At 40.5% G+C, this 23,325-nt stretch overlaps 2 protein-coding genes across 9 annotated transcripts in view; one reads left to right on the top strand and one right to left on the bottom strand.

Moving 5' to 3' along the window:
* Positions 1-4,961, top strand: part of ppp1r13b (protein phosphatase 1 regulatory subunit 13B) — a 68,723-nt gene extending 63,762 nt beyond the window's left edge. For 5 of the 7 annotated variants that reach the window (XM_004917181.4, XM_018096569.2, XM_004917182.4 and 2 more), the window contains 5 exons: positions 937-1,077; positions 1,162-1,295; positions 2,144-2,310; positions 2,533-2,732; positions 3,160-4,961. In XM_004917181.4, the coding sequence (XP_004917238.3) occupies positions 937-1,077; positions 1,162-1,295; positions 2,144-2,310; positions 2,533-2,732; positions 3,160-3,201 (684 nt within the window). In that variant the 3' untranslated portion in view covers positions 3,202-4,961. The remainder of the gene's footprint in view (positions 1-936; positions 1,078-1,161; positions 1,296-2,143; positions 2,311-2,532; positions 2,733-3,159) is intronic. The other 2 variants (XM_004917180.4, XM_012968954.3) reach the window with 2 other exon arrangements.
* Positions 4,962-6,148: 1,187 nt separating this feature from the next.
* On the bottom strand, positions 6,149-23,220 carry zfyve21 (zinc finger FYVE-type containing 21). Of its 2 annotated transcripts, NM_001113683.2 has the most exon segments (8): positions 6,149-8,086; positions 8,350-8,492; positions 10,930-10,983; positions 12,012-12,103; positions 13,321-13,396; positions 14,213-14,381; positions 16,094-16,144; positions 23,006-23,220. In NM_001113683.2, coding segments are annotated over 8 exon segments (747 nt in total). In that variant the 5' UTR covers positions 23,132-23,220; the 3' UTR covers positions 6,149-8,050.
* Positions 23,221-23,325: the final 105 nt, after the last annotated feature.

The following is a 23,325-nucleotide window of genomic DNA, read 5'->3' as shown; positions in this document are numbered from 1 at the left end:
GTTTAGTCTTTTGTGCAATTTACATAGTGTCTGTAAATAGAGATGCAAGGCTTTCATGGAATAGCTGTACAAGTAATCACAGATTAATTGCAAAGAATGACATTTTGCTCAGTGACCCTGTCTAGATACTTCTCTATAAAAAAAGTACCTCAATAAAGGCTTATTCTTCATTGCACAATGGTGTTTATAAGCCAATACAATATAAGATATACAATACAAGATATATAAAATGTAAATATATATAAGATACTTGGTCTTGCTTGTCTTTTGTCACAGGCTCTGTTCAGTTGTTGCTGATTTCTGCGGCAAATTCACAAGTGATGCTCAATTCCATTGATATAATTAATTTATTTAATATATGACACAATAGCACATCAGTGAGGGTGGGGAATATCTTTTTGTAGCACATACCATCTCCTGTGCTCTTGGCACCCCCCTTAGCCTTTGGGGACGCAACAGGTGGAGAGGTACAGGGTAACTAATTTAGTTCTAGAATTTGTGTTTCTTACTATTCTTTAACCCTTAACTTTTATGTCTGAAGCTCAGATATTTGGTTTGTATTTGTAGGAATTTATTTCTAACACATGCTGTGAGGCCAGCTCAACTTAAAGAGTGCTTTAATACAAAGGCTAAATAGTAGCATAAATACAAAAACTTGCCAGTTGCATGTTTTTACTTTTCTTAAGGGGTTAAAAGAGTATCCTGTTACACAAATATATGTATATTTTTATTTATATAGTGCTGCTTGTGCACGCAGCGCTGTACCATAGAATGAGCTTTGCCAAGCTGATGCCCACACCCCAGGCATATCCCACAGTAACCCTGAATCTGTAAATTAATTTATGAATGTGTTATGGCAGTGATGGTACAGTATGAGAATTGTGCGTGACAATGGAGATATCATGTCTAATTACACTTGGTTTTTTTCTATTCCAGAAGGTTAAACGCACTAACCTAAAGAAACCAAATTCAGAAAGGACCGGCCATGGGCTCAGAGTGAGATTTAATCCTCTGGCTTTACTGCTCGATGCTTCATTAGAAGGAGAGTTTGACCTGGTACAGAGAATAATTTATGAGGTAATATTGTGGAGCTAAATGACTTACAGAGTTATGGAACTCTAATGCACTTTGATTAATACTTCCCATACTTATCTGCCTCAGGTTGAAGATCCCAGCAAACCGAATGATGAAGGAATAACACCCCTACACAATGCTGTGTGTGCAGGACATCACCATATTGTCAAATTCTTGCTTGACTTTGGTGTAAATGTGAATGCAGCAGATAGTGATGGTTGGTAAGTGAGGACATATTTTTTTTTTATATAAATCTTCCACTCTTCCCCAGGGGTTCCAAGCTATGAAAGTTAAATGATCATACAATAAAAAATGCTGATTGGAAACCATTATTAATGTTTCTGCAGTGGCATGAATAGAAACCCTATTTGTGTCTGTGTTGACTTGTATTAAAAAAAAAAAAAAAAAAAAAAAGTGGAAATTCAATGCTGTATATTCTTTGCTGACAGTTGCCAAGCGCACACATCAAACTTGTAATCAGCACCACACAGGATTTAAATGCTCAACTCCCATGCCTGTGTATCTCATTAATAAACTGAAATAACCTACTCTCTGTGTGTCTGTGCATGAGCCAACAAGCACAGGGGCTAGAAATCCCTGCGGCCAGTGAGATGCACATGCTTGGCCAAAGCAATTAGCTGCTGTGTCTCATTTCTGCAAATATGCTTGTTCTTAATAAGTGTATTTCCCTAGGCTACGGTTAAGCTTCTTCCACCTTGTATTCTTCAGGTCAAGGACAATCTGAGCAGAAAATAGCTTGAGTCCCGCCTATTTCCTGCAGGTCATGCCCATTCTGGTCCCGCGGATATTCGCATTAGTGCAGCTGCTCCCACCCTTTTGCTTTTGTCACTAACTTCCTTGCACAGTTAACAAATTGTTCCTGGAATAAATTATTGCCCAGTTTTAATGTTTCTCGTCATATCTGGGTTAGCTGTAAAGGCAGTGCTGTAAGGCCTCAGTGTCATTTTTATATAGAAAAGCTGAACACTTTCTGATGTGCACAAGGCCTAAAAATTGGGCCTCATGTCAGCAATTTATATTCGTTATTAGCGTCTCTCTCTGTTTTCAGGACCCCATTGCACTGTGCTGCTTCATGTAATAGTGTTCACCTCTGCAAAATGCTGGTGGAGTGTGGAGCGGCCATCTTTGCTACCACTATTAGTGATGTTGAGACGGCTGCAGACAAGTGTGAGGAGATGGAAGAGGGATATATCCAGTGTTCCCAGTTCCTATATGGTAAATTATGTGTAATAACTTGTACCATTTCTTTATTTGTCCTGTTCCATGCTTATATGAACAGATAACATTCATGAGCATGGTATGGAGCAGTATATGGAGATTGTTTATTATTCATATCCAGTCCCTGTACAAGTGAAGCTTACAATCTACATTCCCAGCTATAGCATGGTCAGTTTCATCATGAATACTTTAGATCTGCTCTGTCTCTTGCTGCCCCAGGAGTTCAGGAGAAGCTTGGAGTGATGAATAAAGGCTTAGTATATGCACTGTGGGATTACGAGGCCCAGAATGCTGATGAACTCTCGTTCCGAGAAGGAGATGCCGTTTCGATTGTGAAGCGCAAGGATGATGTTGAAACTGAATGGTGGTGGGCCCGTCTCAATGATAAGGAAGGATATGCACCTAAAAATCTACTTGGGGTAGGCATCTCTTCTCTAACTGTTCAACTAAACAATCTGAAATTTACTTTTTTAGTTATCCTTTGGGTTGCCAACTGTAGACTGTTGTTACACCCCAGTTTTAAAACAGAATTTGATGTGCTGCTCTCCATGGCCTGCACGTCTCCTGTTTCTCTGGTGAACAGGAGCAGCCCTGCTCCTCCAAGTCTTGGCTAGTGGTGTATATAGTGCACTGCTAGGGGCTGGCATTCCCAGCACTTATAGGGGAGGCCATGTTGGGGGATCCCAGATGGTAAATTGGAGTTGCATGAGATGGGGCTGAATTCCAAAAGTGCATGTGTAAAGTGGGTCCCCTATATACTTGCAACCCCTATTTCACCTTTTGAATAACAAGTGTTTTTATTAAAAGGCTCAGTGAATCAAAACCAAATGTTTCTTCCTTTTGCAGTTGTACCCACGGATCAAACCTAGACAGCGAACTCTGGCTTGAAGCACACAATCGTGTTCCCTGCTCATGCTGGAAGATGCACAAGGACTCCTGAGCCCATTCATTAACACATTTCATAAGGATCTGCAGCTGTAGTATAGCTTGAAAGGTGCTTATTTGCAAAAGACAGCATTTCAAAAGCAAAACTATGTATACTCCTTCAATATCCCAAGCCACCGAAACTCCTGTTTTGCATTGGTCGTGGTACAAACTAGTTGCTGACAACAATAACATGAAATGGTTGTCCAACTGACTGGAATTCATAATAAAAGGTTAAATAGCACTCTATCCTCTGGTACTACCGCCACTGTCCCACTGTAAATATGACAAACCGCAAGCTGCCTCACACTGTTTCTGTTTGATGAACCCTTTCCCCGCTTGCTTATGCCAGTAATGTTTTAGTGCCCGTGATTCTAGTAGGAGCTGCTCCTCAGCTATAATAATTATACCCACATTTGGCACGTAACATCACAGTGTTTTTCATTTGGTTGTGCAGATCTCATTTTTAATGAGTGCAAGCCTTATTTGCCAACTGGAAAAGTTCTACAAAGGCACGTGCTTTGCCAAGAGGGGAGAAGGGGTTTGTATGTGTGTGACTGGCAAAGTGATGGGCATATGGGCTAATGCTACTTGTGTATCAGTTTTATTTTGGTATGAAAGCTGTATGAAGTAATGCAGGTTTGAATTGGGATGGATATGAGCTGTGATATCCTGAGGGACAGGAGGATGTGCCAATAGCACTTATGGGCAGGTGTTAAATGACTAGTCGCTGTGCTTATGGTGGGAGGGAGGTAGGTTATACTTCCCTTGGTGAAGGCTGCTAGAAATGAATGTGGAAAGAAATAACAAGCAAAGGTCAAGTGTTATCCCTTTGGGCACAGTGGTGCAACTAGTTTAATACAGATCAAGGGGCAGCCAAAATGCAAACTAAGCATGTCCCCTTGGTGTTGGGCATTGCCCTGAAGCAGTTATCAGGACTCTGCTTTCTAGCTCTCAGCCAGCACCTGTCTGTTTCACAAGTAAAGGACCAATGGTAGGAGTTGTTGGCCACAAATAATATAAAGAGGGTATTGCAAGCAGCCTCAAAGATTGTTCTTTAGGGCTTGAGGTTATATTCATTGTGCTGTTGCACTTGGCTTGACATAAAAATTAGGGATGCCTAGCTGCTGCTGAGCTACAACTCCCACAATAAACACATCCAGAACGTCTCAAGAATGTGTTTCAGGATGGCAGGAGTATGTTAGAGAAGGCTTGGAAAGTGGTTTGGCACGGAGTTTCTGTGAAGAGGCTAAAGTATGTAGAATCCAATAAGGAGAGAATGGCGTGCAAGTGATTTCCATGTATGTGAGTGAGACGAGAATGTTGGGGTGCTAAGGAAAGGTTTGCACTAAGTTATACACTGTAGTGTGAGGGGTGCAGACGTACTTCACACAGATTCACTGTACATGCTTTATTACCAGAAGTATTTTTATTTTTTATTTCCCTACCCTGTAAGCATAGTTTCATTCTCCTGCCTATGTAAGGCCCCACACTTGCACATACTAGGTGTAATTTATAACCATTCACTTCCACTGTGCTGAATATGCTTTTACCATGTTTGCATTTACGTGTATATATTGTGGTGATGGTGGATAATATAAAATTGTTTCAAATGATTTGCTACTACTGAAGTTATTTCTGAAAGGTCATGGAAAATAGAATTCAGAAAAAAAAACCACTTGTAAATTGACAATAAAATTCTGCTGAAGCATGTTCAAATGTGATCTGCTGGGTCCATTCATTTCCACACCTAATTATTTAGGGGCCATACATGGTGTAAGGGAGGCTCCAGCTATTCCCACACTCAGCCTGCATAGGAGTCCTTCTCAACCAATATCCTGCCATAAATTAGCCAAGGTTGCTAAATCCTGTTGCTTTGGTCCCAGTGTGTCGGTATAGACCTACATTATGATCCAATCAGTGGCCTCGGGCTAAACCCACATTGTTTTCATGATATTTCTTTTGGGATTCAGAGCAGTGGGTGGCCTAACCAGTATTCTCCCCTACTACCAGCTAGTCAGCTTGAGCTCATGTTCTTTTCCTACAACTGTCAAACTTCTATTCTTCACCTAAGAAAATAATTTAAGGCTTGAGGTACTCCTGCTTCTTTAATAAAAAAAAAAAATTCACCTGCTATAAAAGGTAGGGCCTTGCTAGCTAACAAACTCCTCCCATAGACTGCTCATCACTGGGGCATTACATTTGGTAACTGATGTGAATGGAAACAGCACCTTGCAGCAGCCCTGTATTTGTTGCAAATCTTAACTTCCCCTTGTCATATACAATGATATATCATGGCATGCACGGGATTGCAAAACTGTGGCCCCAAAATGACATTTATTATACATAGCCATGTGATCAAGAAACTAACCTTGGTGCAGGTGTGCAAACATGTTCTGAGGGACCGCACTGGAGGCTTTGGATGCAAGCACAGCCGCAGGCATAGTTTCTGTTCCTGAGCACATGGGGCACTCGCTCCACTCCCTAGTTGCCTGGGCTTTGGTGGGATTGAAGCAGAAGTAGATGACTGGCTGGAAGAGCTGGTGACAGACCTCTGTACTTGGCAGCACTGCAACTACAGAATCTTTTACTTTCCACAGACTATATTGTACAATCTGTGGCACCTAAAGTGTTAATAGTATGCAGTCTCCCAATCATTCAGTTACAGGCTAAATGGACAGAATAACCTGTGCCTATATTTTATAGAGCATTTATAGGAAAAAGTAAATCTAGAAGACATTCTTCTTAGTCTACAGCAAGAGAAGCTTAACAGACTGCTAAAAATGTTTTGCTTGTTTTCTAATGCAAACAGGAAATTTCCCCATTTACAGCTGTCATTTTCTTTTGTAATTCTTGCTGCCTCCCAGTGCCCAGTCAGCCTACCATACAGTGAATCAGTTGAACAAGGATATATTCAGTACGGTGTTTTTATTAGGTAAACATGAAACTGTACAAAAGCTCAGGCAAACTCCCCAAGCAGGATGCTTAGTAAGAGAGGCCTCACTATCAAAGTCCACAGTCCACATGAAATCTATTTTACATGAATCCACAGATAGGCTGGGCCATTTAAATAGGTCTTGTACATCCAACCAAGTTGCACTATTTCAATTGCTACCCTCAAATCAGGAACCAGGTTGTTTTTTTTATTGGCACAAAACAAATCAGCCATCAGCATGCTGGCACTGATGGGCAATCTGTTAGCACTTGCAGGATAGGTTCAAGGCACTTCCATTGCTGTAGAACAAGAAAATAAAACCGGCAGTCAGCCAGCCAGGGGCTTCAGCACGCTGATAGCTCCAGAGTTTAACAGCTGCTGATTTTACTATCCTGGCCATACAGCTCTAGTAGCAAATGATAGTCTTTTGCTGCCTATATGTGCACGTGCCACTGCGAGGGCAGGGTATGGACAATATAAGTTAGACTGGCCTCACTCAATAAAGATGCATGATTGTGCATGGTATTATTTAAAGGAAAGAGAACCAGCAGCTTTATTTCACAGTGACGTGGTGCTGAACTCACAGAGAAAGGTAAGTGCAAGGCCAACCTCTAACTCTCCAGCTGTTTATAAACTATAATTCCCAGCAAGCTCTGACAGCTAGGGGAGCTGGGATTGGTCATCATTTGGAGGAACAATTAGAAACTTGCCATTTCTGTGTCAATACAAAGGAGGGATTAGCATTAATAGTGTGGAAAAAGAATATATATATATATTATTCACAATAATACTTTTAGTGCTTTAAACCGAGTGCTCTTACTAGTGGGAAAACTGAACCTGAGATCTATAGTATAAAACAATTCATTTTTGCACAGGAAATTAGTGAGATCATGTACCCAGGCTTATCTAGTGTCTATCTCTTTAGACACGAGGCCTAACAGCACCCCGGGGCTACACTGGGAACAGAGAATAACAAAATATACAGCCTTGCTTGTGAGACTAAATCTGAAGCATCAGTAAAAAGTCATGTATACATATATTGCACAATTAGGGTAAATAATTAGGGTTATAAAAGGCTCAAACTGCAGCTTGGCTTTATATTTAGCTCTTAACATATTATCTGCAAACAAGATCTAGTATATCCTAGCCACATTCTGCTCTCATTATCTATCTACACAGATCTTTTGCTGGAAGATGGACAGCCTCCACTTGCCTAGAGCACACTCAGAAGCACCGCTGCTTGACCACTTTATTGCTTCAAAGTACTGTGCAGTATGCAACAGGCTAGCTTGGCCTTGAAGTGCATGTATAAAATGGTTAAAAGCTTGAGCTTGTTTGTGTTCCAAAGCCTAATGTAGCAGAATTGCAGACTAAGTGAATGTTTAACTCCCTATAAAGGGTATTTTAGTTTGTGCCATTACTGGCCCTTTGAGAAACTGGCCATGCAGGGGGTTAAAATAACACATGAACTGAGTTGGGAGGGGGCAAATGCAGTTTCTAACAGACACAGGTTTTTAACCATTTTATGCATGTGACTGATATACGGCACTATAAACAATACAGCAAATGTGCTTCTGCTTATGTTTTGGGAGACTGGAATCAACATTCACTAATTTCTTCTTAGTTGTGTGAGCAAATGATTTCTTTTGTGTACACTTTTTAAAACTGTGTGCACTATAAAAAAAAAAAAAAAAAAAATTTGGTGTGCACAGTTCACAATTATGTCTCAAAATATGAGCGAGCAGCTTAGAGAGAACACTGGTTGGACTCTATTTTGCTTCCAGCAAAGGATCTGTAGTGCAGCCCCAATCTGCCACCATTCTAATGCTTGGTACCCATCCAAGTTGTTGCCGTCATCCTTCTGACAAAGTTCATCCGTTACTGCTCTCGAGATTCATAAAGGAGCTTTGCTGCCTGTTAATAGAATAATACATAGATTTATGAGTGATCAAAATACAGAGAGAAGAGACAGCAAAGAGGCCATAGGTGTTATAAACAGTAATTTGATACATATACATATGGAAAACCTATGGAACTTCTTTTAAGGAGAGCAAAGACCTTTATTAGCCACACGAACAGAAGTTAAATTACATAATTACAGCGTAATTATTTAGATCCTTCAGCTGAATGTAGAACATTATTGTGATAGGGAGTAGAAAAGAAAAAAAATACATTACCTTGTGCATTGCTGCCAGCCATGATGCAGACATCTTCTTGTTGCAATTGATATCTTCACTTGTAGTAAACTTCATTTGTTTTAAGTCATCACAACCTTGTTTCTTATACTGGATCAGCATTCCTATTGCACGGCTATTTCCTCCTGTATGTGGGTGGGGGGGAAACCTACACATATCAGAAATTAACCCCAAGGGAATGGAGTGTGGCAAGTCAGAAACAACAACAAAAACAATTTAAAAGAAACACAAAGCCCATGGTTTACTCCAGGATCCAACTGAACACAATCATCCCACAGAGGCAACAGTTGCTTTCAAGCAGTCATTTGTTACAGTAGGGTTTCATTAACAGCTTCATCCATAACAAAGATTGGGATAAAAGAACATTTCTCTTAGAGCAGTGCTGTCCAACTGGCCTGTGCCCCCAGAATTAATACTTATAAACGAACAGACAGTTTATATCATGTTAAGTGACCTATTAAAGAATCTCGACAAACTGGAATATATATCAGTAAATATTGACTTATTTTTTTTCACTTATGAGTGAAGGGTGACATCCCTGCAGTGAGCACCAACCATTTGTATTTTTTAATGTGCTACCACCATTAATGTGGGTGATAAAAAGTGGGTGTGGTTAAAAAGGGAGTAGTCAACCAGGTTTCCATTACTCCGGCCCTCGGTACCACAGAGGTTGGGCAGCACTGCCTTAGAGCTACCAGCATACAACAGCAACCGCTTCTATTATAGCTTTTAGGGTGTCTTAACTACACAGTCATTATGGGTTCTCAAACATTTACTGGCTCTGGATAAATAATGGTCCCTTGGTGGCAGACAGTTCAGTATGAGAGCACAAACCATTGCTTTCTTTAAGCAGTTATACATATTAGCAGAAGCTGCCATACTGGTGCTGTTATAAAAAGGAAAACACTTACACATAGGGTATATTTCCCCTTTTATTTTTACCCACTATCTTTGTTATGAAGAATTATTCAAAAATAAAAATTATCATGGGGGAATATCAGTTTCTAAAATGGGCAGCCTATAATCACTGGACAATCATGTGAGTGCCACACCTGGGTACAAACAGGCATATCATCATGCATTCACAATGAAATCATGGGCATGCAAATCTGTCAGTGCAGGGATGGGACTGATTCTACAAACAGGGCAGTTTACCTTAATTATAATTATATTATAATGCAGAATGGTAGTCTCAACAATTTGCAACTGGAGTTCATTTAAAGGAGAACAAGAAGAATATGGCTAAGAATATGCTGTTCTCTATATAGCGAGTGTATAGTGCCACCCCCGAGGCTCAGATCTCCAATAGTAATGATCCATTCCTTTTATATATAGAAATGTTTGTTGAGCCCCACTTATCGCTGGTTAAATGGCTAAATGACTGGAAGATAAATAATATTCAGAGCAGAAACACGGGACTAAATTTTCCAAAGATTTTTCCAACAGCCAGATTTGTAGTAATGTTTATCCTTGTGTTTCTAGCAGAACCCAAGGCCGGGCCAACACACAGAATTGTAAACAAACACCTAATTGCAAATTGTCTGAATGTCAGATTTTTTTTTTTTTATTTTAAGGTGAACTGCTCCTTTACAGGGTTACTAAAGCTTGCATACAAATGTTTATACAAGTTTGATTATGCAGTGTTTGCAATCCATATATAGCTTTATATACTTTTTATGTATATTTTAACATTGTATTTTTTGAGATTTGAATCTCATATAGGGCCCTTTTGGGGGCTCAGTGCCACATTAAGTAGCCTAAAACCATGGCACAGAAAAGTCCTGTTTGCAGGTTTTCTGCAAGTCAATATTGGCACAGCTTTGGGCTACTTAAAACACAGCACTGAAAGGTAGCCCATGGGCCAATCATGGACAGTGATGCTTCCTTGGTGCTACATGATTAAGTCAGTAGCAAGACCAATAGGGAGACTGAAGCTATTCCACATTTGGTCCTTGCAATATAGATAATGAGATTTCCAGTGCACAGATAATGCCTTTGCATAATAGACTCCCACTAACAGTCACAACATAGAGAGGGGATTGTATACTAGTACTCTACCTCACAAGGACCAAACATGGAGTAGCTTTGGTTTTCCCCCCCCATTTGCCCTGTTAAGCCTAAGATTTACCAAAAAACATAGATTTTTCATTAATAAAATAGGCAAAAAGTATGTTCAGCACAAGCCCCATTCACTGGTTTTATGTTGAACAAGGGGGTATGCTGCCCCTTTAAACAAGGGATAATGACAGATGACTGTGTATGGTGCAACTGCCTGCCAGCGTATTGCAAATGCTGCGGATCAACATATTAAACATGTTTGTTTCCAAGCTTTACTAACCGTCCAAGTGGAAGAAATGCCACTATTGATGATCAACGGATGAAAAACAAGATTAGTACATATCCAGCCCTTCATGTAGTGCTTAACAGATTGAATAAAAAGGACAAACTGAAGACTGGGAAAGATGGCTTTAACAGATGCAGATGAGTTGTTCCGTCTTGGCCTAATCATCGGCCTAAAACACAACATGCTGACAGAATGGACGCCATGACGCAACCGCTAACCTTCAGTAATGCACTGGCTCTCCAACAGGCTGGTGTAAGTATGAATATCTTTATCTATATCAAAGCAGCAAGTGAGCATTAAAGAGAGAGGGTCACATCAGAAGAGCAATTGGTGGTTGGAGAAAAACAGTTACTGACTAAAACAAAGTACATAATTGCCATTTTTACATTCAACTCCATGCACAGATAATCATTCAAATGAGCAGGTTTACATGGAGCCAGACACACTATAAACATTGCCTGTCACAAATGGAAAGGCTTCCGGTTGGCAGCTTTACACTGCAATACAGTCTGAGGCTCAGCATTAGCTTTACCTCCTGACAGACGTCAGTCAAAAAATCCTGCTATGGATCTAGAAGCCTGACACTAATGGTTTCATTAGCCACATGGTCTGCCTTACCTAGGCTATGAGCCAGACAGAAAAATCTGTATATAAACATATATATACCAACAAACTCCGATAAGTATATTTGGCTACAGATACTTATGCCTATAAATTATGGCTTTACTGCAAATAGTAAAAGGCACACCCAGCTTAAAGGTGTTGTTCACCTTTAAGTTAAGTTATAGAATGGCTACTACTAAGCAAATTTTCAATTGGTCTTCATTTTTTTATACTTCTGAATTATTTGCAGCCTTGTTCTGCCTCTTTACAGTTGTCAAATAGGGGTCACTGACCCTGGCAGCCGAAAACTATTGTTCTGAGAGGCTACAATTTTATTGTTACTGATGCTTTTTATTAAATACCTTTCTGTGCAGCCATTTCCTATTTATATTCTAGTCTCTCATTCAAAACACCTGGTGGCAAGGGTAATTTGGACCATACCAACCAAATAGCTGCTGAAATTCCAAACTTGAGAGCTGCTACGTAAAAAGCTAAATTCAAAAACCACAAATAAAAAAAAAAGACCAAGTGCAAATGGTCTCAGTCTATCACTCTCTACATCATACTAACAGTTAATTTATAGGTGGGCAATTCCTTTATGTCTCTGCACATCCATGAGATGCATTACATAGCTCCACTGCTTTAACAGGCACTGAGTATCAGAAAATTCACATTCCTACATTAACATAAATCTTACCTCCAGGAGTAAACCCTTCTGTGAGTATCTGGACAGTCAAAATCCGAGAAACTTCTATTTCATAATGGGTTTCCCCATCAAGGAACAAATATCTATCACACAAAAATTAAAAAAAAAAAAATTTAAACACCCCCAGAACCTCACCCCCAGAACCTCACCCCCAGACAAACCCCCCCCCCCCCCCCATCTACTGCCCACCAGTGACACCTCTCTGCTCCCTCCCCACTGAGTCTATTACAATGAAAAGTATCTGTTTGTAAAGCTGACCTATGGATACAGAACAGCACAGCCAACTAACAGGCTCCATCTTCTGTACCTTCGGGTTTTCTTCGGATCAGTTTGGCATCATGGAGCTTGCTGGCGCACACACAGTTAAAGATACTCCGGGATTACCTTCAACTGGGCATGAGCCAGCAAGCTCCATGGACACAAACTGATCTGAAGAAAACCCGAAGATAAAGCAGATGGTGTCTGCTCTGCTGCAGGCTTAGTTCTCCTTTAATCTCTCATAATACAGATCAAGTGAAGGAATTCACAAGAAAAAAAAGCACCATTCTGCAGAAAATGGCAACTATGCAGCAAAGCGCCATATAGACAAATAACCTGTGCTAGAATTGTAGCATTATGGGATAAGCATGCCATGAGGATTCCCTGGGAAACTATCTGCACTGAAGTACAGTCTCTGGGCTGTACATTTTCATTGCACTGGAGGGGTGTAGAGCCTACAAACAACTTCCCCAATGCCACGGATGTAACATCTGCTGAGAAGGCCATATTTGTATCTTTACTGAAAGTAGCTGCATTAGGCTATTTTTAGAATGGGGAAAACTAGCAACAAAAGCACAGAATGTTACAGATCACTTGCAGTCCTTGCAAATCATGCTGCTTGCTACACTTGGGCACAAGTGGGGGCACACATTCCAGTGTTAAGGGAAGGTTAAAGGAATTCTAATTGCAAGTGCTACAGTCAATACTATTCCAGCTGCACCCAAAGTGGTTTACATACTGGCCTATTTCTGGTTACCCAGGCAATGGTCAGATATTCCAACACATGGCCTTGTATGTATACTGCCCAAATTCCCTGAGCCACCAGATCTGCTCAGGAAATTACCTACAGCCCCCAGTACTTCCTGGTCTGTCACTGTCCTAACACTTTCCCATTGGGAGGCATTGTCAGACTGTATTTCCTATCTAAAAATGCTGGATTATGGGACAACAGAACAGTGTGTTATTGCCTATGGCAAGTTTACAAGACTTGAAACAGTTCATTCATTCTGCCAATACAATTATCCTGCCAGCATGCAGGTACCTGTGATTGTTGGATAGTCGACACACCACGGTCTCAGATTTTTCAGAGCATCCATGAGTGATGGAAAATGTAGCTCCTGAAAAAGTAGACAAAAAGAAGAAGAGGATCAAAACAAGTCTTTAAACCACTTTGTGCTACGACTGGGAGATATTTCACTCAAAATTGATTGCAAACAGTACTGATAGCTTTGTGCCTTGCCGTACTCAGCCTATTCTTTCCATAATTTAAAGTTGCCCCCCAAATTGCAAATTATGCAGCAATGGGTCTCCATAGGCTCTTAGTACGATCTAATCACTGGTCAGATAGACTGATCTGGGCCAATGCAGATCTCTAGTAATACAAGTGATGGCTGCAGCGTGTAGAGCAAGTAGTCAGCACAATTCTCCATTTTTAAAGGGTGGTGGATAATCTGTAGGGCCACTCCCCAGTGGGATTTTTCAGGAAACAAATGGCACTATGGCACTTTTCCAAATCAAATGCTTTTATTGCATCTTTAGAGCATTACAGGTATGGGACCTGTTATCCAGAATGCTCAGGGCCGGGGTTTTCCGGATAAGGGACCTTTCTGTAATTGGGATCTCAATACCTTAAGTCTATTTAAAAATCATTTAAATATTAAACAAACCCAACAGGATTGTTTTGTCTCCAATAAGAATTAATTATATCCAAGTTGAGATCAAGTACAAGGAACTGTGAAAAAAGGAAAAAGGAAATAATTTTTAAATATTAGAATTACTTGCTTATAATGGAGTCTATGGGAGATAGCCTTTCCATAATTCTGAACTTTCTGGATAATGGGTTTCTGGATAATGGATCCCACACCTGTACAATGCAATGTTTCAGGTCCAGCTCAACCCTTTATCAATCTAATATGCTTTCCTGGGGTACCTACCATTCATCAGAACTTTCAGTTGCCGGTCATAGAATTCCATCTCCTTTTGAGAAATGACAGAACATTCTCCGCACTGACGTACGGGGTCCACAAAGCACATGCGGGGCAGAGGCACTTTCTTACTGCAGCATTTATCACAAAAGCATTTCCCACACCTGCGGCAGTGATGCTGGGAAAAGACAGTGAACATTTGGTATAGAAATGTTGCTTTTTTTTTTTTGTTTTTTTTAAATAAAAACCAATACAATTTCCCTTAGCCTTTAAGCCCTCTTCTCCTATATAGCCCTCATTTACACCACCCAGAGCTCTCTCTATCCTTATAAATATATGTTGCTTGTTTGTTCTACTTGTTTCTACAAGTCTATGACATTCCCTTTTACCCACTTCCTGTTCACTTGTTTTATTGTTTGTATTATGTAACCAATAAAATGACCGGCTAAGCAATAACTGATTGCCTGAACTAAAATAACCCTGCATGGAATAACAATATGTGACCATTCTAATGCAGGCAGTTGGGTTTCCTTGGTATAGAGTTCTAGATGCCTGGTCTTTCCTAAGTCTGTAATAGATCAACTCAGTGGTTAGTTTTTTAGACATGGTGTCAGGAGCTGTCAGGTTTCGAACACTTGTCTACAGTTTGTTTGGACAGTGCCTTTCCCTGTGGAGCCAACAGAGGCTTTAAGTCTAATACACTAAACTGGGGACATCTGGCAAATCTGTAGTAATTATGTTTCTGGAATGAATGTGGTTACCCTTCAAGAAGGAAAGGTAAAAACTAAGTAAGCTTTATCAGAAAGGTCTATATAAATACAGCCATAAGCACCCAGAACTGCTGCTGTGAGTCCTCAATGAAAAGAAACACCACATTTCTTTCCTTCTATTCTGTACACATGTTCTTCTGTGTCAGACTTCCTGCTCTCAGAAAAATCCTTTAGGGCACAGCACAAATCTGCTCAGTGTGCTCCTCTCTCTCCCCCCCCTCTCTTTCTGTTGTAATCTGAGCTACAAGCAACCAGAGCTGCAGCTCAGAAGTTACCATAATGAAGAGAGGCCCCAGCAGGGGATAAAAGGGCAAAAGATCCAGTTACTATAGGTCATACCTGAGGTCCCAATTCTGTTGGGGGTATGTGCCCAGGTTTCCAACTTTTGCTTTAGGGGGGATACAAAGAAATTACTTTTGTTTTGCATGTATATGTTTTTCTTTGTAATATATTTTTTTTGTATATGCACTGGTTACGTTTTGTAATATTAAATATAAAATTTAATAAGCTTTGTCCTTTGCTCTAAAATGAACTCACATAACTTGAAAGAGCACTTGGGCCTAAATGTATTAACTTCTTGTCTGTGTGTAGAGGGAAAGTAGTCTGTGTAAATGCTAATTAATTAGTTTACTTCTAGCATGAGAGAGAGCTTGACTGTAATTGAATCCTTTGGCTGCCAGAGTACTTGAATTAGTAGAAACTAACCCTAACTACAGTGAGAGGGTGTGTGATACATTTGGGAAATAATACCTGTTGTAGAGAGCAGGGAGATATTCATATTGGGTTTCCATCACCTGCTAATGATAGATGGTGGCAGCAAATAGATTTCCTGGGTGTTGGTGTGTTTGGGGGCATCTGATGTTAGTCTAACCTACGTGTAAGGTGACTAAGTGTAACCCCTTGTTTCCTCACCCCAGAGTAACGTGCGGCTGAGAGGATCGTGAGAAATTGGTGGCAGTGGTGGAAAGACCAATCTAAAATGGCAGCTGCTGTCTTAAAAAGAATATATAAATATAGCGTTCAAGCTTACACTATTGTGGCTATTCTATTGGCAATAAAATGCCAAAATGCCTTTCCTTCTTTAAACACACTGAGAAATCAAAGTCTGTATTTTACTTACCTTCCTGGTTATGAAGTCAAACTTTGCATCACAGTGCATACACCGAGGGCACTAAAAACCAACAGAAGTACCAATGATTTATTTCATTTGTTACTAATAAAAACTATACAATCATCACATAATTATATCATGTTATTATCCCATTTCATTCTGTGGCTCTTCTCCCACTGCTGCAAGTAACCTTTCCTCATATCCACCCCACCAGCAGTAATTTAAAGGGAAACATCTCTTTAATTAAATTATTTTCACAGACTCTTGCAGTCCACCTGGGACAGAGCTCAGCAAATCAAAGAACAACACTGATACTGTATATGTCACATGATGGTGAAAACCTGGTGTGAGGCTGAAAGATACAGGGTTAAGAATCCCTGATACAGAACTATGCTGCATACTATACAGTGCACTAATGCATGTGCTGTGCTAGCAATATATTATGCCAGACTGGGCCATAAACATTGTTATGCTTCATGTTCAAGTGAACAGCAAGCTACCCATAGAGAGACCTCAGAAATATATGGGTATCTGGCACAATTATGGAATGTACAGTAACAGCAGGTGAGCCCTTGGGTAGTCAGCTGGCATCAATAGCGCAGTGTGGCACATTGCATTCTCCCAGTATTGTAGCTAGAGCTAGCAAAAGGAGTAATAAGGGAGTGTTTCCCAGCAACTACAAGGTTCTACAGCAACTGCTTGTCAATTGACTGGGTACAGCCAAAATAAACCCTACCAAGTATTTGTAGTCACTTTCTCAGTTTAAAAATGGAGAAAGTTTTACCTTGCAAGAATGAAATTAATAAAGAAAAGAAAGTCCATTATGCCACCTTATTTTAATTACTACTGAATATCATAACAGGAAATTTACATTGTCACTTAAATGACAACTGCATGGGGGCTTAAATTTGGGTCCAGACCCATAGGCTTATTTACTTGTCTATGCTATTCCAGCACATAAGGCATTACTGGGCTGAATAATAACTGCCACACATTTGTTCTGGACTGTAATGACCCCCCCCCCCCCCCAACACACTGCACTATGCATTTCAATATGTAGCCCAAAAGTCTTTTTCGGCGATTTGCGCGAAATCGCGCTGCCGCACCTGCTATCCCACCGGCGACTTACATGTTTGCCGGTGGGATGGCAGGGGTAGGCAACTCGGGGAGATTAGTCGCCCGCGAACAGGGAGTTTTGCCGCGGGCGACTAATCTCCCCATGTGCCAGAGCCCTAAAAGATCCACTACAAGCTGATAAATGTTTTTATAGGTTATTCAAAACTATGTGAAGAGAGGAGAATAACCCCTAAAATGTTATTTAATAAATGAGAGGTGCTTGGCCCCTTAATCATAAAAGTTTAAAGCATAGTGATAAAGCCATATGTCTAGGAGTCACACAACACGTGATTTCAATATTTAGATATACCCACACACACACTCTAATTTTACAAGTAGTAACAAGTTTACAGGGCCATATATGTGGTTAGATACAGAATGCACCCAATGAGATTGATAGGGTTTAAATTGCTAAATGCTGACTTTACACAATTTTGTTTTGAATCATGAAGGCCTGTGAATGTGTTACTTCAATTGTTATGATTATCCTCATTATCTTGTCTTTGTCCAAGTTGCTTTTGGCCTTGATTATCTCAGCTAATATTCAAGGCTAAGAGATCATAATAAAGCTTCAGCAGCTAATTAAATAATTTCTGTATTTCTACTAATAATTGCAATGTACCCACCCATGATACGTAAGCATAATGGGATGTGTTTTTCTATCTACTATATAAGTAATATCAAAACAAAATAAAGTTGTACTTGTTTGCAATACACATACTGGTTGTATCGTTTGTACAAGTTCCCTGATCAGCACACATGCGCAGACGATATCAGATGTTTCGCCGACGCACAGATTAAATCGAACCGGTTCGTGACTGCTTAGATATAGTGCAGAGAAGCACATACGGAGTTATAAGATTAACCCTTACAGTTATGCCAAAGCATAGCTTCCCCCTGCATGGATTGTGTTTATAGAAATGTAATGGCAGCAACAGTAGGAAAGCAGGGAGGCCTGCACATCCTTCCTCTCCCACACACACGTATGTCTCAGGGAGAATGTGGGAGTGAACGTGGCACAAGTACAAGGCTAGGAGGCGGCAGAATAACATGCAATCACTTATTTTTTCCAGAGATACTGTGCTTGTGCTTTGCACTGACATCAGCCAGACGGAACAGAAAGCCGGAGTTCAAGGGAGGTGCTATGGCACCAGTGGAATTTAACCAATAAAATGTGATGACTAGTGTTCCACTGCTCTGAACAAAGCACAAACACGGCAAACTGCAAACAACAAGCTAAATGCAGATAATCCCTGACATGACATGGTGCAGTTTTACTTCATAGAACGAAAGCAAAGTAAAATGACAAGTAAAGTAAATTATATTTACAAGTAAAGTTACTTGCATATATAATCGCCGTTAGAAGCAATATGTGTACCCCTTTCCGTTAAAGAAAAAGCAGGAAGAGAGCTGCACTATAAAGTGCCTGGAAGAGGACAAATTCTAGAATCTTGTATAGGATGAGTTGGTTCCACAGGACCACAGTTCTGAAATATACCTAATTCCCCGGGAAATGTATCTGTTTTGTACCAAGAAATGTTTGTCCCGTCGGATCGGAGGTTCTGCTATCACCCTGCTTAAGTTATCAAGAGTGGACTTACAAACAAAACTACATTACAATACTTTTATACCATGACCATTAGGACAATGACACACAGGGCAATTGTCCTGTCCTCAAAATCACCTTTGAGTTATATTCTGAGATGATCTGCAGTTGGTAATTTTTTTTATTATATACATGTTTAGCAACTCTCCAGTTTAGAATATCAGCAGCTATCCGGTTGCTAGCATTCGAATTAACTTAGCAACCAGCAGGAAGTTTAAATGAGAGAATGATATAGTTACAGGACAGGATCAAAATTGAAAAATGAGTAATAAAAAGTAACAATAACAAATTTGTAGCCTCACTGAGCAATAGATTATTGGCTGCTGAACATGTATTCTCACATTCAGTCCCTAATTTTTCCACATAAAAAAAAGATCATCATTAGGAATCTCCCTATTCTCCAAACTGACCCTGTTCTAAATTGCACCCTGAAAATGGTTGCAAATATCTAACCAGGAAATGCAAGACTCTTGGGAATATCCCAGGTCCAAGTCTAATTTCCTCTTCAATAAGTTCTACCATACCCATCTGGCTTACAAATAAGGGCATGTATAAGTGTGGTGCCCCTAGATGTTCTTCAAATTAGGCAATATATTATTTGTAAAGCTAATGGCACACTTAGGGGCAGATTTATCAAAACACAAGTTCGAATCTCGAATGGGAAAAATTCGTATTGGAAACGAAAATTTCTGAAGATCGCAAATATCACGAAAATGCTTACGAAAAAATCGTATTAGTCCCGATAATATCGTATTGGCGATCCCAAAGTCACAGAATTTTCGTACCGAACCATTGCAAACAGCGACAGAGCCTTTCCGAATTTTTTGCGTGGACGCGTCTTTGTAAGTCTCCCCCTAAATGTATTGGCGTATATTTTTGGCTTGCTGAAAATAGTGCCATACGCTCCTACCTGTGCCTGTACCCGAATGAATGGAATACGCTCGGGTGTAGGCACATGTAGCCGATATCCGCCGAAGATACGAAGTCTTGCATTTTTTTGGTGGATATCGGCTACATGTGCTTGCACCTGAGCGTATTCCATTAATTCAGGTGCAGGCAACAAGGCAGGGTAAATCTTTTTTCGGCTTGTAAATGTAAATGTTTTTCTGCTTGCCGAGAATAGGTCTGTGTGGCATTAGCCTAACATTTGTAAAAATGTAATTTATTCGCAGACTTGCAGCAAGTATGACAAACAAATAGTTGGCCAAAGTGCATGAACATTAAAGAAACGCATAAGAGAACAAATGTTTCTGTTAATTTGTGTTCTGATTGCATGGAAACTACCTTTCCGTAATATGTATAGGAAAGGTCAGTTAGGGTACTAGAGGTGGTTGCATTTGCTCCTTGCCAAGTATAAATGAAGTTAAATGGATTTTCAACTTAAGGACAAGACATCCGAAAGGTTAAATTATATATTTGATGTTTCCCATGATTTATTTTTGTATGCGAGATGCCCTGCCTTTGCATTTAGGATTTGTTTTTATTGTTTCCTCCCCTTGCATTTTATTGATTCATTTGTAATTTACTCTAATTGGTGGGTTTGGGGTATATATGCTTGTATCAGAAACTGTTCAACATATGATTATGTGCTTTATGCACAAAACGCACAAATCTAGGTCTTTTGTTGCCCATAAATAAAGTTTGTGTTTCTTTTACATAAGCCTGCCCGTAGGGTCTATGAGTGCCTGCTATTTTGGTTGTGCTGGGGTCAGTGACTCCCATTGAAAGCTGAAAAGAGTCAGAAGAAGGCAAATAACTCAAGAACAATATAAAAAAACAAAACAATTAAGACCAATTGAAAAGTTGCTTAGAACTACACATTCTATAACATACTAAAAGTTAACTAAAGATGAATCATCTCTTTAAGAATTGCCTCAACTCTGACGTCAATGGCGATCTCTTGCAATATGCTGGTGCATTGTGGGTCAGAAGATTATAACTCGGAACTGTGGCAGGGAGCATCTCTAAAGGTGGCCCATACACGTGGCGATCTGACGATGTTTCGTACGACCATCGCACAAAACATCGTAAGATCCGCCACACACTATTCAGGGCTGAATCGGCAGGTAAGGAGGTAGAAACAATAGGATTTCTACCTCCTTCTGCCAGTTCAGCTCTGAACTGGGAAAATTTTCAAACTGGTCCGATCGGTGAGTCGTCCGATATCAGCAGCTTCCTGCGATATCGGTCGACTCGCCGACATGCCATACACGCACCGATTATCGTACGAAATGAGGTTTCGTACGATAATATCGGTGCGTGTATGGCCACCTTAAGCGATAATGACCTGACCAGTGAGTCTTAAAACTACTAAGAAAAGATGCAAATCCTTGTAAAATAAATTTATTGAGACACCAGCTTGTGAAACTGGGTGGTTCCTTACCTAGATAAGCTTGTTTTGGGCAAATAGAGTACTCAGGTTGCCACTGGACTGGCTTATCTACAACATTAACCTTTACCCGGATGTCAGCAGTGACACCCAAGTGCCAAGTGCGCCAGCCTGCCTACTGCTGTCCTCTCCCCACAGCAAGTAACTTCAAAGTCTCTACTCAAGTACTTTTCATTCTGTATACTAATTGTTTGTATTAGTCTAAAACCAGCTCCACTTTTGCTTCATTTAGGACCAAAAAACAGGTGCCCATGCTTTTCAGGATTGGTCCTGTTGATCCCTTTTACCACAGTGAAAGGTGATCGTATAAAGGGTACTCAGTTCTAAAGCGGATCTTGGGTTGTGACTTGGCATGTGGATCTGCACCCAGCATCCATCCAGCTCTCATTTCAAAAATGTAAGGCAGCGGTGCCCAGACTTTATCACCCTGTGATCTACTCTTGCCACCTGGCCTCTGTTGTGAGATCTACCAAAGTTAAAATAGTGCAACGTCCATCATTTGGCATATATATGCAATATATATTGCAATATAATATGCAAGAAAAAGTATCAATCAATGTTTAACAAATATACATAGCAATATTTAAATGCAGTGCCAAATTCACATTTAATGCCCAAATAACATTATTCAAGTGCCAGCGTCAAGTTTAATGTGAAAGGATTGTAGTAGTTTTTACTTCCCTTCTTCATGGCCCACTTTGTAGTCTGCACACAGAAACATATATAAAGTGGGAACAAATACATACATTGGCCTGGTGGGGATAATCTTCTATACTAGGATGAAACTACAAAGACAGATTGCTTAAACAGCCGCACTCAAAGCTCCAGTATGCTGGGGGGGGGGGGATAAAAGAAGTGGCACGATGTCATCCCACTGCATTCCACCTCGAGGTCTACCAGAAACTTTAAAGTGATCTACTGGTAGACCGCAATCTACCTTTTGTGCACCCCTGATGTAAGGAAACCCTGTTTTAGGAGCAAAGCAAATGCAATCCAGACATGACATATATTTGTACAATCCAGGCTACACACATGCTGATTGGGATTGGCTGTCACAGAGCTGAGTGGGTTAGTGGTCCCTTGCACACTAGAGACAGTGGACAGTCATGCTTTCTGTTTTGTCATGCAACATAAATGATTATAAAGTACTTGGGAGCCCACATACACAATCCCCCAGGTCAGTGATGTTTCTGATAGAACAAGTTACTGGTCTCTGAATAAAAGGCAATGCACGTACATATATGAGAGCTAAAGCAGCACCTCCTATTGGCTGGGACACAAGCCCAGAAATAAAGTGCCCGGCATATATGGCTTTACATACATCACACAGTATGGATTATACTCCCCATCATATTAGGTGTGTATAGTACATTACAGCTTACACTCCTTCCTATACACACAATATATTTTCCACCTGTTTCCCAAAGTGCAGTATGAGTAGCTAATGCTAATACAGAGCTGCCATCTACTTCGTTATTCTACTACACTACATTTTACTTGTAAAGATGTTCTGCGGCAGCATCACTTCCCCACTCAGCCAAAGTTGTTTGCTTTCCTTCAATAATACACTCAGCTAAAGGGGGTCTGATCAGCTGACGGGTAACGCTGCTGCTGCTGAACTACACCTCTCACAGCTGAGCTGTATGCTTGTCAGTACTGCAGGGCAATGTAGGGCAATTGGCGTTGCAGTTCTACAAAGCAGCGTGGGAATTACGATTTTCATGGTACCTTTTAATTTAAAGGGGTGTGGAAGTTGTAGTTGAAAACAGCAAGAAAGTCACAGGCAGAAAAGATTTATGCGTCTACGAACCTCTTTGTCCGGCACCCACTGTGGTTCCTCCAAGCAGAAAGGGCTGCAATGCGCTCGGTTTTCCGGAACCATACGAAGCCCGCTGGGAGAACGCACAAGCTTCTTTCCATCGCGATCGGTGGACATCTTTACCCCACCTCACAGCCGAGCGGCACACCTCCTGGTGCGTTTCAGCCAATCAGCACACCCCTCTCCATCCCACTTATGGAACAACATCCTCCGTCCCATAAAAATAAGCGTGAGCGCTTAGGCGAACGCTGATTGGTGCCTTAAGCTCTAGGGTAAGGCGGCTTCACCCCATAACTAGCCAATCTCTTTTG

The sequence above is a fragment of the Xenopus tropicalis genome, chromosome 8, assembly GCF_000004195.4.
Source record: "Xenopus tropicalis strain Nigerian chromosome 8, UCB_Xtro_10.0, whole genome shotgun sequence".
NCBI lineage: Eukaryota > Metazoa > Chordata > Amphibia > Anura > Pipidae > Xenopus > Xenopus tropicalis.
This window is presented reverse-complemented; position numbering and strand designations above follow the sequence as displayed.